General features: G+C 49.0%; 1 protein-coding gene across 1 annotated transcript; it reads left to right on the top strand.

The window, feature by feature from the left end:
* Window positions 1–7,326: 7,326 nt before the first annotated feature.
* Window positions 7,327–16,466, top strand: CHRNB3 (cholinergic receptor nicotinic beta 3 subunit). Its single transcript, XM_035564225.1, has 6 exons — window positions 7,327–7,369; window positions 9,385–9,536; window positions 10,089–10,133; window positions 14,062–14,171; window positions 14,376–15,258; window positions 16,332–16,466. Exons 1-6 carry the CDS (start codon window positions 7,327–7,329, stop codon window positions 16,464–16,466), a joined length of 1,368 nt encoding a protein of 455 aa, XP_035420118.1.
* Window positions 16,467–17,259: the final 793 nt, after the last annotated feature.

The raw sequence follows: 17,259 nt of genomic DNA on the forward strand, positions 1-17,259 counted from the left end.
GGCATTTGCTCATGATGTCACAAGGAGACAGCGCTGTGGTGAGATCACGGTAAGGTAACACCCACCTGCACTGTTAGAAGATGGTCACCCTCAGCAAATAAGGTGTCTGACAACATTCACAGCCAGATGGTCATCCCTGCTACCCACAGAGGAATGAAACCCTGAAGTGCCACCCGTAGCAGGCTCCTGCAACCTTAGGTTTGCTCCTTTCCATTCTGTTGGTGGTCTGAAGCCTCTGGAGCTAGCGTGTTGTGGTCTGTGGGCTCGCTGAGGGTCTCAAAGTGTTGGAGACCTCCTGAAGCCTCTCTGCTGGCTGACTGGAAAGTCATCTCAGACAGGCACACTGTACTGAAAGCAAGTGTGAGGAGTCGCCCCAGTGAGGACAAATGTGGGTGATAACGTGCTGTTGGACCGTGGTGACAGCAGACTGGTTTGTGTGGTTAGGCCCTGAGGTGGTTAAAAGGCGTTCTGTGGCCTTTGCAGAGTTCAGGTCGGTGGCTTGTGCTCTGCAAGCCCTCCAAGAGTCACGGTAAGTTGTCTGCTGGCACCTGCTCCTGTCACCCAGGGTCCTAGCCCCACACTTACCAGCCTTCCTTCGGAGAGCTGGCCCTCCTCCTGCATGGCAGGAGCAGCCTGCGGAGCACTTTGGCCGTGCCCCCTCCTGAAAATGCACACAAGCATCAGATATGTTATCCAGTAGTGAAAGCTTTTTGGGTCTCGGAACCTCTAATTTTGCTCTTTTAATTCATTAAACTATTCAATTAACTGATGCAGTTTGCAGATATATCCATTGGTAATATGTGGCACTATTACATTTATTACAATTACAATTACAAAATATTACAATATTACAATTATTATTACAGAACATCATTCTACTAGCTAGCATTACCTTCACATCTCTTCTGTCAGGATTATACATTACCTAAAATTTGAATTCTGCAAATTACCTGAAAAATGTACTCTGACTTCATCCAGGAATTGTGAAGGTGTCTGACACACCATGCTTTGCTTACAATCACGTTTCACATAAAGCATTAACATACTCTCAGGTCAATTGTGTGACTTGGAACAGGTCTGCCTTATATAACAGTCTGTTATGCATATGTGTCCAAGGCCTTTATTTCTTCTATACTCAATACTATTAGGCTTCTGTTATGAAAATTAAAGAAAAGTAAAAATATAAAAGTCAATGAAAATTCGGCTTTTCATCAGTGCCCCTCAGAGGTCTAACTGCCTTTTGTTTGTACATATTCATGAGCACGACTGGGAAAATTTCTAATATAATGAACAAATGCCTTGCTGTAGACAGTGCTGAGTTTTAAGCACATGGGGACATGTCTCCTTTGAACTGGGATTAACGGCTTCGTGTGGTGAATTAGTACAGGTAGGAAACTGTAGATATTACTCTGTAAGAAAACTGGCCTCAGGATCTGCATTTAACATTCTCAGTTAGAAACCTGATAGTGTCTGTGCCTGAACCAGACAAAATGGAGGCCAAAAATATGATGCAGCTGTTCAAAATGGTGGTCATACATATCTTATCTCTTTGGTTCTTACCTGTGAACGTTTCTATCTAATCTTAAGAAATTGTTGGAAAGGATAAATATTATTCTTTATAAATTGACATTAACCCAGATCATATGGAATCAGCATGGCAAGGAAAAAGTCTCACAGCCCAGCTCAAACCATCAGGTAGACTTCAGAACAGCAGTGGGCTGAAGTGAGCCCTGCTATGACGTGATCTGGGGAGGACAGAATGAAGTCAGAGGGAGGTATTAAAAGCAGAACTTCTCACAAACTCCCCCAACACTGTTTCCCAGGGACAAGCTGACTCTGTGGTCCTGGTTGGGGTAACCACTGTGACAGAGATGAAGCCTTGTCTGCTGTTTGGATGCTACCGGAATAGATTCTCCTCTTTAACCAGGGGTGATTCAAACAGAAATGCATGTGCTTTATAGGAGCCGTCCCCTTTCATCTGGGTGTCCTGACTGCTATGAGGAAATTCCCACTTTCTAAAATTTTTGACTGTAAAGTAACTGGACTTCAAGAAGTAGGAGAACTTTGCTCTTGGTGTGCCATGGCCTACAAAATGTGAGTCCAGGCTGGGTCAGCCTAGAGTCCAGACCTTTTTCTTCCTGGATGAGAGCTGAAACCATCAGATACCATGCAGAAGATGGGTATCTCAAACATCAGGTGTCTTGCTCACAGGTGGACTAAATGGCCTGGATCCTAACTTAAGTGGACCTGGCCACCATTTGGAGATGGAGTGTTTCTAGGTATGGCAGGCTTACTTTCCCTTTGCAGCTCTTCAGAAGAGCTTCTTTGAAGCTCTTCTCATGTCAGGGGTCATGAGAAATAGGTTTGCTGCTGATGAGTGGTTGGCATGTGAAGGCTTCTAAAGAGCCCTCAAGGTGAAGGAAATGGTCAGAGCGATCTGAATCAGCCAGAGAATGGTCACCTTTGCACCTAAGCAAGGATGTGACAGTTGTTTGCCCTCCCCTCCCCTCCCCTCCCCTCCCCTCCCCTCCCCTCCCCTCCCCTCCCCTCCAATCCCTTTTTTGTTGCATTTTCTGTGAAAATAGTAGCTTTAAATATATATATATATATATATGTGTATATATATATATATATAAAGAGAAAATTAAATACTTAATTGAAACTCTGGATGGTAGAACAACCCATTATGTACAAAAATTTGAGTCTGAGGACTATGTTCACGAAAGACAATTTGATAAAGTTATTGTGTGCTTGCAAATGAGATAGAATATAGATCTTTTTTTTTGGACATAAATGCAAGTCCTAAAATGTGCTGAAAATGCATGTGATGGAAAACTTGTGAACCATGGAAATAAGGATCTTTTTGTAATACAAGCAGGTAGCAAGAGGCATGGAGCAAGAGAGGAAAATGCACAACAGCAATCGTATGTCTTTTTATTGAAACATCAAGAAAAAAGCCACAAGCACCAGAACAACATCCAGTAGTGTTATAAAGCAAGAGACCAAAGAATATACACCTCCTAGCAATTCCAGCATTTCTAGACGATACATTGCAGTTTCATCTTTTAGACAACCAGAGAATTATCGTCTGAATGTATCAAAATACATCTCTAAAGCTAAAGAGAGGAATCTTCTTGTGAATCTTGTGTGCATATGTGGATCTACAAAGCAACCATCTCTGTTAACCTAGGAGAAGATCATGACAAGCAAGTGCCCTCAGATGCAGGCAGGAACAGAGCTTGTGGACCTAGCCACCTTCATCGCAGGCAGAACTTTGTAATTTCTGACAAAGTATCTTATTTCAGTGTGGTATCTTCAGGAGAACCTCCCAGTCTGACACACCAGACACAGCAAAGCAAAGCATGGCAGCAGCTCCAAAAACAAGCTCAGCAGGCTACCATCATTCAGGCTGCTTGGAGAGGCTATCGAGTCCGAAGAGAGCTGGATGAAATGAACAAAGCTGCTGTCAAGATTCAGGCAGCTTACCGAGGCTACCGGACGCGGCAGGAGTTGCCCCTTGGCTTTTATGATTGCTTTGGGGATAAAAAGCCTGTATTAGATCAGACGAAGAAAGAAGAAGAGAGGATGGTGTCTCTCCCTGGAGAGTCTGGAGCCTTGGAGTGCTACACATTCCTTGGTGAGGGCTCCCAGGCATCGGGTATTTCCACGGGACACGAGCGGCCAACAACTCCTTGCAGGGACAGACATGACCCAGGCACTGTTGTTATTCCCAGAGCAGCTGTCCGCAAACCAACGTTTTCTCTCATGCCAAGCAATGTTCTGCTCCTTGGTAATAGCTTACTTACCTCTGAAGTCTTCCCAGCCTTGACATCTGAACAGCAAATCCACGATGCTGCGGATAACATTTGGGCTGCAAGGAGAGGGCCTCAAAGCCCAGAAGAGCTTGATAAAATGGAGAGACAAGCTGAGAAAACAGCAGAGCAGGGCCAGATCTTAGTTTACAGTTATCAGCTCAGAACAAACCGCTGTGAAAAGTATCAAATTTCAGAGATATGCAGCATCACCGAAACGCAGAAATTGTCCCCGAAGCCCCAAGATACGGTGCCCTGCCCTGAACGAGGCCTCACTGTACGCTTAGAAGTGAGAAAGGAAAACAAAGCGACTAACGCAGGAGGCGAAGCACCATCTCTTAGAAATGTTGATGTGTACGCAGTGGTGAGGAGCCCGCTAGCCTCCTGGAGGTCCTCGATGTCCCTCCGCGTATCCAGCCCCACTGGGGTGGTGGAAGGCTCTCACCGGGACGCGGGCAGAGGCCGGCTGTGCGGGCTGTACGCCGTCCGCAGGCACGGGGCCTCGCAGCCTTCGCACGTCCACATTCACGTAAACGTGGTGGGACCGGGAAGGGAGGCAGGAGGCAGCTGGCCACGGCAGGAAAGCGCTGAGGAAACCCGGGACTGAAACATCTCTCCTTCCATAAAACCTCATCCTGCACCTGCAGAGCCTGGTGGAGCTGGAGAAGGGGGGTGCAGTGCTGGCAGCCCCCGGCACGGGCTCACATCACACGGGAATTTTCACTGCGAATCCCACTGCCACCCCCGTCTGCCCGAGGAATCCCACCCCCGGCGGGTGTCCCCTGCCCCGCAGCACGCAGTGGGGCCGGGCAGCAGAGCCCACGACCCCCTCGGGACCCCCCCGGGACCCCCCGGGACCTGCGCCCGGCTGCTGCGCTGCCGCCTCCTGCCGGGGAGCGGAGCTGCGGCCGCACGGGAAGGAGGCAGGAAAACGCCTGAACGGGAGGGGAACGGGCAGGGAGAGGGGAAAGAAAATATTTTCCCGGGGGGTGGAAATAAGGAGGAAAGCGGCGGCGGTGAGGGGGCGCCGCGGGGGAGAAGCGGGGATGCTGCGGTGCGGTGCCCTGGGGGGAAAGGGAGCAGGGAGGAGGAGGAGGAGGGCGAGCAGCAGGGGAGGGCGTCATGAACCCTCGGGTGGTAACCTGCTGTCACAGAGGGATCCCCTGACGCCTGTGGGAGAGCAAAGGCAGGTCCTCAAGGCAGACGGTGCGAGTTTCACCCAGAAATTCGTGCATCGCCTGCGGGGGGCTGCTCCCCACGCTTCGCTGCCCCCTTGGTGAGATGGAGGGTTCACGCACACCTCCCTTCATACGGCGTTGGAGAGGACAGCTTGTGAGCAAACAGAAAGCACCCTCGCCAAGCAAACATAACAAATTGTTTCCCAGCTCTGGTTCCTGGATAATTCTGAGGTCAGGCGGAGAGATCCTCACCTCTTGCCACGATCCGGGTGGAGGCAATAGTAATGCAAGCATACACACCATTTCCCTCCAGGCAGCCTCCACGCAGTGGATAAAAACTTACTCCCATGGTAGCTGGTTGGTTACCTTCATTACCTCCAAGCAGTGGGCTCCTTGGGCACGTTTTTCTCCAGTCTTCAGGACAGCACTAACAGAGCACTGCCCGGGTGCAATCTCTTGCTGTGATTATGATCAGAGGAAGCAAAGGCTGAGGCTTGCAGTTGTGAAACTGTTGTTCAGCACAGATGATGGATGGTGACTGAGGGTGCTGAGCCCCATGCTGGACCAAAAACATGCTGGAAAGCACCGGGCAGCCTGCACAGTAAGTTTCTGAGGGGTAGCTTTGTCACAGAAAAATTCGCACTGGGAAGGATAAAATGTTTTGCACGTTCTCAACTTTATGATGGGTTTTGGTGTTGTCTGCCTGCCCCATTCCAGCCGAATGCCCTCTGTTCCTTTGAAGTCAGCATGAGAAAATGCATCCTTGCAGTGCCTGGTGACTAGATGAACGCACCTCAGCCGTGTGCCTACACTTGGTCTGGATCTCACTACTAGGCTGAGCAGTCTGGTGGCAGTAATAGCAGGGAAAACAAGACACGCTGCTCAAGACAGAGTGTCTCAATAGTGCCTGAGCAGTGCGAAGATGGGAAAGGCAAAGCCACCAAGCTGCCACAGGGTCAGAGGCAAGCCCCTGACATCCCGAGTCAGGTGGTGAGGCACTGGTGGCAGCAACGTGACTTTGAACCACACTGGCGTGACATCTTTTTCACCAGAAAAAGCTGAATAATCTGATAAGGCTACAGCTGCCCATTACCAGTCCTCTGTGAGGACCTCAGCTGAGGCAAATCTGAATCAAATAACTTATGACAGTACCAAAATCTGTGCCTGGGTGCTGCTGAAACAGCAGGCTTCCCATAGAAAAAGCAGCAAGCAAAAGTTCATCTAGGTTGCAAATATGCATTAGAGCACGAGGATAATCTCTAAGGATATGAAAACAGCCTCAGGTTTGTTTGTGGCAAACATGTAGGGAAACTGTGCCAGCACAGAGATGGGAAGAATCAAAGCAGAAATTTATGTCTGGGCTCAGACTGAAAGAAGTTTGCAACACTCTCCCTTGAACTTGAAAGTGTCAGGGAAAAGGCTCCTCTGTAGACAGAGACGGTGCGGTGACTTTAATTTGGGAAGAAAACCAGAGCTTTTGTGCAGCTGAAGATCCTGATACCCTTGGCAGAGAAGTGATCGGAGGCAGGAGGAGAAGAGCCCGTGTCCCATCTGATATCGGAGATTTGTGGTGGCTCCTGGAGGAAGCTCAGCCCAAGGTGTCACTGCCTTTGCCACACACATCACATGTGGACACACACTCACGTGCCCTTCAGCTGTGCTGGTCAGTGGTCCTGTGAAAGTGTTTCTGTGCTGTCCCCTGTGGTTTTCTCTGCGTGTGTCTGATGAAATGCAATGTTACAAGTAAGCGCTGTTTTCCCACCTATGTCTTACTGCCCCCTCCCCCTAATATTCACTTTTTAAGCTGTAAAACGGCAATTATAATTTGAAAAATTAATAATCTAAGTTAGGTCTTTAGGGAGTTTGTCTCTTTTATCAGACCAACAGATACAGCTGGAGCAAACAGACAATCTTGTGGGCATGTGATCTGTCTTTGGGGCTGATCCATAGCCTGGTTTTGGTTATATTTTTCCCCCAGCTGTAGCTGGCAGCGTAACAAAATGCCTTTCTCTTCCTTAAAAACCTTACCTAGCTTCTACTCCTGGACATCAGGGGCTGTAGTCACCCAAATACTGCCCCGAACACATCAGTCAGAGCTTAGGACCCAGAGACCTTTCAGGCTTACGGGATGTGACAGCTGACTGAAAATCAATGAAGTGTGCTTTATGGAGCGTCATAATGATGCAAGATGAAGCTCAAAAGGTGCCCGCTTGCCTTGCAGGCTCAATTGTCCGCCTTGGGTTTTAACCAGATTGTTTTAGTCCCCGACTAGGATGAGACTGATTTGCCTATGAAAACAAAGGACCATACTTAAAGGAAAAGCCACGGTGGTGCCCATGCTTTGCCTGATGCTCTGTGTGCTGTGTTTGACTCACTCAGGTAAGTGTGATTTTTTTTTATTCTTCCAGGATGAAATGCAGATTTTCAAGATTTTTTCTTCCAGCCAGTTAGCTGCTGCTTGCTGCGATGAGGCAGATGCCAGTTTCTCCTGATCCTCCTCTCAGTGCTGCCAGACTAGCAAGAGAGGGTTGTACCAGCTGCTGACTTTGCACTGCAGCCTCGTCTAGTTTGGCAATGGGGTTTTAAGATTTATGGTGTGACAGGGTGGTCACTGGGTATAAGTTAACCGAAGAACCAAAGCTCAGCTCTCACTGCTGGAGCAGGAATAAGGGGCAGATCTCCATCATCAGGAGTAACACTGAAATGCCCCAGGTGAGCTGATGGAGTCCTAAGTGTCCTGACAGCATTTCTCAGGGGGCTTGCATGTTATTTTGGCAGAGTCCCTATCCAGACCTCCCTGCTCATGCATTTGAGGGGAGTCGCTCCTGGCATGCATGGTGGTGAGAAAGGGGACTTGTGGCACCGGGGAGAGGCATGGTTGCAAATGGTGTTTTTTTTTTTTTTTTAATGCTTGTAGCAACCTGCCAGGGAGCTCCAAAACTTTTACCCTCTCTATACTCCGTGTGATAAATTCAGGGATGCATCTGGCCTACAGTCTGTGTCTGTTTTTCCAAAGGCAACACTGCTTGGTTCAGTGTTTGCTCTGTGGCTTTATTTAACTTAATCATCAGATGAAGTATGATCAAAGGAGCTGTTAGGCTATTTTTTACCCTGATAAATCTTCCTTCTCATTAAAAACTTCTGCTTTTAATCCATCACCCTGCAAGTACTGAGGCTGTCTTATAAGAGCACTGATCTTGTTCCTTCTGCCTTCCTTCTCCTTGGTGCTTCTCAGGAGCACTTGCCTCCAGCTGTCCTTCTGGAGGGGCCACAGGGCTTGTTCACCTTAGGGCTGCCCCAACTCTGGTGCTTGCTGCTCGCTGTGTTTTGGCCCTTTGGCTGCACCCCCTGCAGGGCTCTCCTGTGCTCCCCCTCAACTGGAAAGGAGCTGAACCCCCTGTGCCTGCAGGATGGCAATGGGAGCACAGGGTCCTTGCTCACAGTGGGACTGGCAGGGCACTGGTGGTGGGAAGTGAGGTGGGAGCAGGGCAGGGACGTGCAAGGTCCCCTGTGGCTAGTGTGGCACAGCAGTGCTGGCACAGGGCTCCGGCACCAGCTCCTTTTTCCCCCGTGGGGGCTGTGAAGTGAGGTGAGATCCTGCTCACCTTCGGTGCAGTGTGTGCCAGGGAAGAGGTGGAGGTCGTGCTGGGAGAGAAGCATCACATGGAGCAGGGCTGGCATTGGGGAGAGGTGGGGGGGCATCGGCTCTTCCCCTTCCACGACACAGGGCAAACTTGAAGGGTCCCAGGCCTTGCTGGTGCAGACCACAGCAGTTTGCGTTTGGTGGTGGGTAGGCCGGGCCCTACGTGTGTCACCCAGCTCCTCCTGCAGCCAGGCCAGCTCCTTTCACTGCTTGCTCCCCTGGTGCTGCTGCCTTCCACCCCCCAGCTGGGCAAACTCGTCTCTTTCAGTAATTTGCTGCTATCCCTTGGCTAACCCCAGAAGGGGATTGTGCTCATTGCCTCTTATCCTGGCACTGGGCTTGGCTGAAAACAGCCTGGCTCCAGAGCAAGTGCAAACGAAGCCCCGCAGCTCTGAAATGCCCACACTTTATTGCTGCTGTTTCTAGCTGCTAGCCAGGAATATCCCCACAGTGACCAGCTTTCCCCTGTGGCTCCCTGTCTCTGCTATACTGCAGGTATCAGAAAAAAAAAACAGGGGTAGCATTAATCAGCCTTTTTACTACTCAAGAGTGAATGAGAGCACCTGATGCTCTTAGCCTGAGGATCTCCTAAGGAATAATAAACAGGACTGGGAAGGTATGCCAACTCATGGGAAAATACCACAGAAAACATAAACCTGGTGCAAACTCATCACAGGTCTGTTTGCCCCTTGCCCCCTGTCTCTGCTAAGGGCCTGTGTCCTGGCTCCCAGACGTCCCCACTTTCTTCCAGGTGTGTCTGCCTTCAGTTCAGTGGCTGAGAATGAGGACGCGCTCCTCAGGCACCTATTTCAAGGCTATCAGAAATGGGTCCGCCCCGTGCAAAACTCCAACGACACCATCAAAGTCCTCTTTGGGTTAAAGATATCACAGCTCGTGGATGTGGTAAGTGTTGTGGTGGGCTCCCAGTGACTAAGGCCTCCTCGCATCGGATGTTCCTCAAAGGCTGCCCCCAGTGCCTACATTCCCAAGTTAATGAGGTGTAGGATGGGGGTGAGGAAGTGTGGGGTTGGCTGGGCACTGCTCACTCCAGGCAAGGCCTATCCAGGCCAAATCCTATCAGACAGGACCCTGTGGGTGAACCAGACAGCCCCAGGCTGCTGTCCACAACCCCTGCCCTCTCCCCCCTTGGCACAAGGCAGGAGGGCCGGGAGGTGCCAGAAGGGAGCGACGCCCCTCCTGCTGTGGAAGGCTGCCTCTCCTTTTGGGCTTTATTTGCCCGTGCAGGATCACATTTTGGCTCCTGCCTGCCCAAATGCTATTGGGCAGCACGGGGATAGGAGCTGGGACGCCTGCCTGGCTCCTCTCACTGTCCAAGCCCTGCTGCCTCCCAGCTCTTCAGCACCCTGCTCCATAGGAGGCTGAGACATCACGGGTATAGGACGTTTCCCCTGGCTGCCTTGGTATTGCTGTCCTCTCTACCTTGTGTTGTCCTAGGATGAGAAGAATCAGCTGATGACAACCAACGTGTGGCTGAAGCAGGTAAATCAGACCACGTCAGGCCTCCCCACCCTGGCTGCAGGGCTGCACAAGGATGAGGGCCACCCCAGCCTACCACACCATCCACTGCTGTCCATGACAAGTACAGAGCCATATAACCCTGCCTGAAGTTCTCCTCTCCCTTCAGCAAGTGCTTAAAGGGGCACGGAGGCAGGCAGTGAGCCTTGAGGAAATGGGGTACCCTCTTTTAGTAGCCTGCACCCCAGCTGCAGGCTCAAGCCAGCTGTATTTCAGGGAAGAAACATCTCCTGGTACAGCAGTGACTGTCCCCAGGACGCTGCCTGTGCCCTAAGGGACTATCTTGTCTCAGACTTGGATGTCATCTGAGCACTGTGTCTCTTGCCTGAGCTGAGGGAGGTTTAGCATAAGAGAAATAAAAGGCCAGCATGTTAATCACCCTTCTTCCCATACTAAAGTCTGTGGGATTTCTGCAAATTAATCACATCTGTCTTGCTTGATTTTGGAAGTAATTTACACAAATGGAGGAAAGGTGCATGTTAACAGTTAGGTCGCCTTCATTCCTGAAGAACACTGAGTTTGTTTCGGATTACAGGGCACCAGTTTATTGACCTTGTGACAATTATTTTAAGTCTCTCAGACATGTAAGCTCTATAAATGTGTCAGCTGATCCTAGGGAGAGGACATAAAACCCAAGCCTTGCTCAAAGTGATGCTGTGAGAAGCAGTTCCCAGACTGCCAGGCTGATGGAGGAGAAGTGCAACTGAGTTCGTGTCCTCAGTCTGGTACTTGTAGCCCTGCAGAGAGTGAAAGCTTTGTGGCGGTGCAGGACCCCAGATGCTGTACGGACACTACTCAAAAAGATGGCATCTCCCTCGACGATGGAGAAGCACAGACTCCTCTTGCTGAGGACAGGAATCCCCCCCCGCCAGGGAAATTTGCTGCTGATCCAAGTCTAAGTGTTATGTTAGACCACCCACACTGAACACCCTCTTTGTTTGCGACATTGCCCCCCTGAGCTAGTCGCAGTTTGGAGCCTGTGTCACCACGCATGCCAAGGGAAATCATGTTCTGCTGCAGGTTCCTCCAAACTAGCTGCAGGAGGTAGAAGCATGCCACCGTCCACTGCATATCTCTCTGAAGTAGGGAGGTGGGGGAAGAAACCACTTTCTCTGAAACCTCTGCCTTGAACTGTGGATAAAAGAAAAACCTACCTGGGAAGCTGCACTGTAGACATGCCAATTGTGTTAACTCTGTGCTGAGATTTTCATAGGGGTTGCTGAGCTGGGCTTTCACTGGGTGCTACCATTTCTAGTACCCCATCAAGGCCCAAATGGAATGCAAAGGGAGCAGAAAATAAGTGAGGCATGGAGAATGGCTTTCACACATGCAGGTGCCCCGCGGATGACAGGCTGAGCACTACATACCTATGGCCTGACCCAGGTGCCCTCTTCTGGGAGTCGTACATTCCTGTAGACTTAGTGTGAAACTGGTTCCACATGCAATCCGGTGCTCGGGACTATTAGAAAGTGCAAAAATAGCAGCTGGGAAGAGATGCCTAAAACTAAGTAGAATTAAAATATTTTTCTCTTTTGGGTTGGGAAAAGTGAAAGAACACTCAATCAAACTGGAACTTTCTAATGACTCAGAGCTTCTGGTCCTGCAGGAGTAGGGAGGTCAGGGAAATCTGGTCCTCACCTTAGGTGTGTGAGGTGGAGGGGTCAGTCATCTTCCAGTTGTCTTTCTCTGCATGAGTTGTTTTTTTTTTTTTTTTCTAAGCGAGCAAATCTCAGATCCAAGGATTTTCTGCTTTTGTTTTTACTTTTTTCCTCCTCAAAATCCATCTTCTAAAGATGGTGGAACCTGATGCTCTGCGTCAAGGCAGACACAAAGGGTGCAAAGGAGCTTTTAGTGGTTGCTGGGATGTATCTGAGGTTGGGCAAGCTGTAGAATGTAATAGCAAGAGTCAAGAGTCTGGGTCCAGTGTTTCTGGATCTGTTTGCTGTGGCTAAGTGCCTGAGTGACAGCCCAGGAGCTGGAGTTAGGCAAAACTGGTGGAAGCAGAGAGAAGTGGAGGATCTGGAGCAGTTTGGAAGGCAGGGAGAGGAGAGGAAAAAGCCCTTTGCATCTGGTGCTACAGTTCATGTCAGCATAGCCCATGGGGAGATACCCATTTTAAACTGTTCAGCTTCAAAGTCTGCACGCAGTCTGTTTTCTGCTCTAGTAAGGAGACACGCAACCATCTGCCTTGCAGACATGAAAGAGCACTTTAGCTTGGAGACAAATCAATGCAGGGCAGGGGGGGAGGGAGGAGGACTGCAGATGCACAGATAACCCAGGCCAAGGGGCAGCTCCAGTTTGACTCCAGAGGGATGATTGTTTCCAGGTGGCTCGCAGGGTGTTTGCTTCTGCCGTGTTAGCACAGGCTGTGAGATAGCTGCCTTGGCTACTGTTAGCTATCCCCTTACACAGCAGGCACATTTCCAGCCTAAGCCCCCTTGCACGTATTGCAGGAGGTGTCCAGTGCACACGTGGCCCAGGCTGCTGGTAACATCTGCTAGATCCTCATCCAAAGGGGAAAAGTCATGCTAAAAGTGGTCCCTGCTGCTGAGGGTAAGAGCACCGAAGGCCCTCTCCTCAATTTCCACACCTGAACAGCTCCCACCCCTCCTTCAGCAGCAGGAGGAACTGGGATGGAGGCTGAGCCTGACAGCTGACACCAGCCATTTGGGCAGCTCAGAGGGTGGGTTCATCTCTTCCGGTGCAGGTAGCAGGGCCATTAATCCTGCCATGGTACCACCCTGGGCAACAGCCTCCTTGGCTTGTGCTTTGTGCCAAATTTTAGGAGGGCTCTACCAACCATATACCCATGACCTTGGCCCCATCCCCTCCCTGCTCCTGGAGGAGATAAACACTCACTCTCGCTACACCTAGGTCTACACTGAGGCTTTGGGTTGCTGCAAAGGGCTGCAATAACATGTGTGCCTGGGTATGGCTGCAAAAGGCATGTGGAGCTGAAGAAGTGGGAGGAGAAAAGTATGGAAGAAGGAGAAGCAGAGAATACTGCTTTTTATTTTGTCCTTAACTCACAGAGAATATTGCCCTGAGAAGGCTGAGGCCCCCAAGTCCCCGGGAAGCTCTTAGTGCTGGAGCTTAATGGAAAGCGTTTCATCCTCTGCTGCATGGTATTGACCACAACCTACAGCTCTCACTCCCCCTTGCTGCTGTTCTAGTGAGCAACTGAAAAACTCCGTCATGAACAGGCATCAGAGAGCTGATTTTCAGTGGGAATCTCCAGGTTGCTGGAGCCACTTTGCTGGGCTCTTTCCAGCTGAGAAACAAAACAAAACAAAACACAGGTTCAGCATGATGAAAACGATCAGGACTCTCCTTGCTTTTACTTTTTACAGCAAAATAAAATGAATCTCTTCAAGATTGTAACCAAATGCTTTAAAAGATTATTGTATTTTTTTCCTGCAACAGCCTGCAGGTTTTTTTTGATGAATGGACAATTATATGGTTGGAAGGGACAATGTAATCTAGTGTAATCTAGCTTATACAGATAGATGTCTTAACATAGACACAGGTATAAAAATCTTACATGTTGACCATATCAACAGCTGCTTTTCTCTCCTTGCAGTACAGAATCACAGAAGTTGTTTTGTTCCCCTGGCCAATACCATGCAATATGCATGGGAAAATCATCAGCGCTCTCCAGCAGTGCCCACCTTGAGGCTGTGTAGAGAGGCATGTGTTGATAGGGCCCACCTGTGGCTCATGGGGATTAATGTCTCCCAGCCATGCCTGTATGGCATCCGTCCTGCAGCTGATCAGCGTTATGCCAAGCTCTGCACATAGTGCTGTACAATACAGCCCCCCTGAGAGAGGTGGTGGGAGGAGGAATGAGGCAGTTGGGTCTGGGTGGGCAGAGGAGTCTTCTGGCTCGTTGCAGGAATGGATTGACCACAAGCTCTCCTGGAATCCAGAGGAATACGGTGGGATCACCGCCATCCGTGTCCCCTCTGAGTCTCTGTGGCTTCCCGACATTGTTTTGTTTGAAAAGTGAGTAGTGTGCTCCTTGCTCCAGGCTTAGGCTAGAGCGTGGACAAGGCTTGTCAGCTACCATGGAGCTTGCATGTGCTGTTATAAAGATGGTTCTCTAGACAGCATGCACATTGGCTTTCCTTGCGTGGAGCCGGGAGAAGGTAGGACTGGGGCAAACGTAGTCCTGAACTTGGTGCTGTTTCTTCCTGTCCACCTCCCCAGTGCTGATGGGCGTTTTGAAGGCTCCCTGATGACCAAAGCCATAGTGAAGTACAATGGAGTGGTGACCTGGACACCACCAGCCAGTTACAAGAGCTCCTGCACGATGGACGTGACCTTCTTCCCCTTCGACAGGCAGAACTGCTCCATGAAGTTTGGGTCCTGGACGTATGACGGCAGCATGGTGGACTTGATTCTAGTGGATGAAAATGTAGACAGGAAAGACTTCTTTGATAATGGGGAATGGGAAATCTTAAATGCCAAAGGTATGAAAGGCAACAGGAAGGATGGGCTGTACTCTTACCCGTTTGTCACTTACTCCTTTGTGCTGAGACGCCTTCCACTCTTTTACACTCTTTTCTTGATAATCCCCTGCCTGGGACTGTCTTTTCTAACTGTCCTGGTGTTTTACCTGCCTTCAGATGAAGGAGAAAAGCTTTCATTGTCTACTTCAGTTCTGGTCTCCCTCACTGTTTTCCTTTTAGTGATTGAGGAAATAATCCCTTCTTCTTCCAAAGTCATCCCTCTGATTGGTGAGTATCTGCTGTTCATCATGATTTTTGTCACCCTCTCCATCATTGTCACCGTCTTTGTTATCAATGTCCACCACCGCTCCTCAGCGACTTACCATCCCATGGCTCCCTGGGTTAAAAGACTCTTCCTCCAGAAGTTGCCTCGACTGCTCTGCATGAAGGGCCATGTAGATCGTTATTCCTTCTCAGACACTGAGGAAAAGGAAACCACCTTGAAATCAAAGCTCCCGGGGAAGCAGAAACACAGGCAAGCAAAAGATGGAGAGAAAATCGTTATTGCCTTTCTGGAGAAGGCAGCCAATTCCATTCGATACATTTCCAGGCATGTTAAAAAGGAGCACTTCATCAGGCAGGTAGGTGAAGGGAGGGCAACGAGGGATCACAGCTCCCTTGACAGCAGTGACTTCCAAGCCCTTTTCTTTTCTGCATGCCTTTCGGTTTGCCTCGTTCTCCTGCATTCATCTGAGACGTGTCCTGGGAGCTTTCCCTGCTGGATAAAAAATGTAGTTTCTGGGAAAATGCATTACTTTGAGGAGAACTGTATGTATGTTGCTGTGGGAATCCTTGCTTTTCCCAGACACGAGGCCACAGCAGCCTGTCCTGGAGGGATTCCTGTCTTGGGGGGGGGGGGGGGGGGTCTGAAAAATTTGTGCGTAAACATTGCACCTCGTGCAAGTGTAGGACATCCAGGCAATGCACCCAGCAGCATATGAAAAGAGAACAACTTCTGTTAGCACCCTCCTAGCAAAAGCCAGGGCTTTGTTCAAACAGTATTGATGACTTCAGCAGAGAGATTAACAATAAATCAAACATGCAGTATGTGAGCATATCTTGTCCATGACTGAAGTCTTCTCTTTGAGGCTTAAATCATTAAAAAACCAAACCAAAACAACCCTCCCCTGAGTTGCTTTTATAAATAGCTCTTCCATTATGTGGGGTTGTGCCAGTACTCACAATGCAGAACCTCCCTCCTGAATGCACACAGCCTGAGCCAGCAGAGCACTTAAGCAAAAAAGCCAATGGGACCACTTGTCCTGGAAGCAACATCTGAACCAAAGTGCTTTGCTAAAGCCAAGTCCTTGCTCTCCAAGGGAAATGCAGTTCTGTTAAAAGAAACCTAATTCATTATAAAGCCATCTTCAAGCTTGAGCCTCTACGCTTTTATCTATGCACTTAGCTAAAAGCTTTTGCACAGCCTGAAAGAAGTCTGATTATCGTGTGCTTAATACTACAGAAATGCTTTGGTGTTTTGTGTGGCTAGCAGGTATTGGTAATGAAAAGGAGATCCATGTTGGCTTCAGACTACGGGACACTACAAAATTCTGGTTTTTAAAGCCAGATTTTTGGAACTGAAATATATGTAGCAGTAACAACAAAGTACCAGGCTCATTGCTGTTTCTGTTTCTTTTCCCTCTCTCCTTCACAGGTTGTCCAGGACTGGAAATTTGTAGCTCAAGTCCTAGATCGGATCTTCCTGTGGTTATTTCTGGTGGCGTCAGTGACAGGTTCAGTTCTCATCTTTACCCCTGCGTTACAGATGTGGCTGAACAACACTCTGTAGAAAATGCTCCCACACTAGCATACCAGTACAATGCCATGGGATGGTGGTGCCTTTGGGCTTGGTCTCTGTTTTACAGGACGGGAAGCAACAGCAAGAGAGAGAGAAGGTGATGGTAACAGGCACTGACTGATGCTTTCTATCTTCATGCAGCTGTAATGGTTACAGTCTTGGCTGAGATCGGAGAAGGGCTTGGCGAACAGCTGAATACTAAAGTGAATTGATGTTGCAGAGCTGGGTTCTAAGTATTTTACTAGTAGCTTGGTTATGTTATAATATGAGCCAAGATTATTAGTTAGAATTGAAAATAATGCTTCTGGCACAACTATGCTTTGCAGGCAGATGTTCCAGTTAAAATATGGCTTTATAAAATAAGTTAGAGTATCGTAGGAACACTAGTCAGTACTCAGTTTATCTACATTTCCAAGTTAAAACCGCGAAGTCCCTACGGATTGCCTCCTGTACATGTCGGAAATGGCAATCACAAAGCATGTGTATTAGAAAAATTATAAATACCTTTTAGATGGGATGTTCAAGACCTTAACGCTGTGGCCCTACCTTGCTTCAGGATCAGCTCAACCCTGGGAGACTTACAGCTCTTTCCACTTGCTACCAGCCTTTATATCATGCACACTTTGTCTCTCCTCTTGGCCATCAGGAATTTGCAAGGCGTTAGCCATGTTTCAGTATCTGCATTTTTTTTCTGGTGCTCTCTAATATTCCAAAAGGCTGAACAAGTAGTGATTTTCCCCATGCTCTGCATTTGGAAGCTATGATTCCTGCACCTTCATGTTCA

The sequence above is a fragment of the Cygnus atratus genome, chromosome Z (genome assembly GCF_013377495.2).
Source record: "Cygnus atratus isolate AKBS03 ecotype Queensland, Australia chromosome Z, CAtr_DNAZoo_HiC_assembly, whole genome shotgun sequence".
Classification (NCBI taxonomy): domain Eukaryota; kingdom Metazoa; phylum Chordata; class Aves; order Anseriformes; family Anatidae; genus Cygnus; species Cygnus atratus.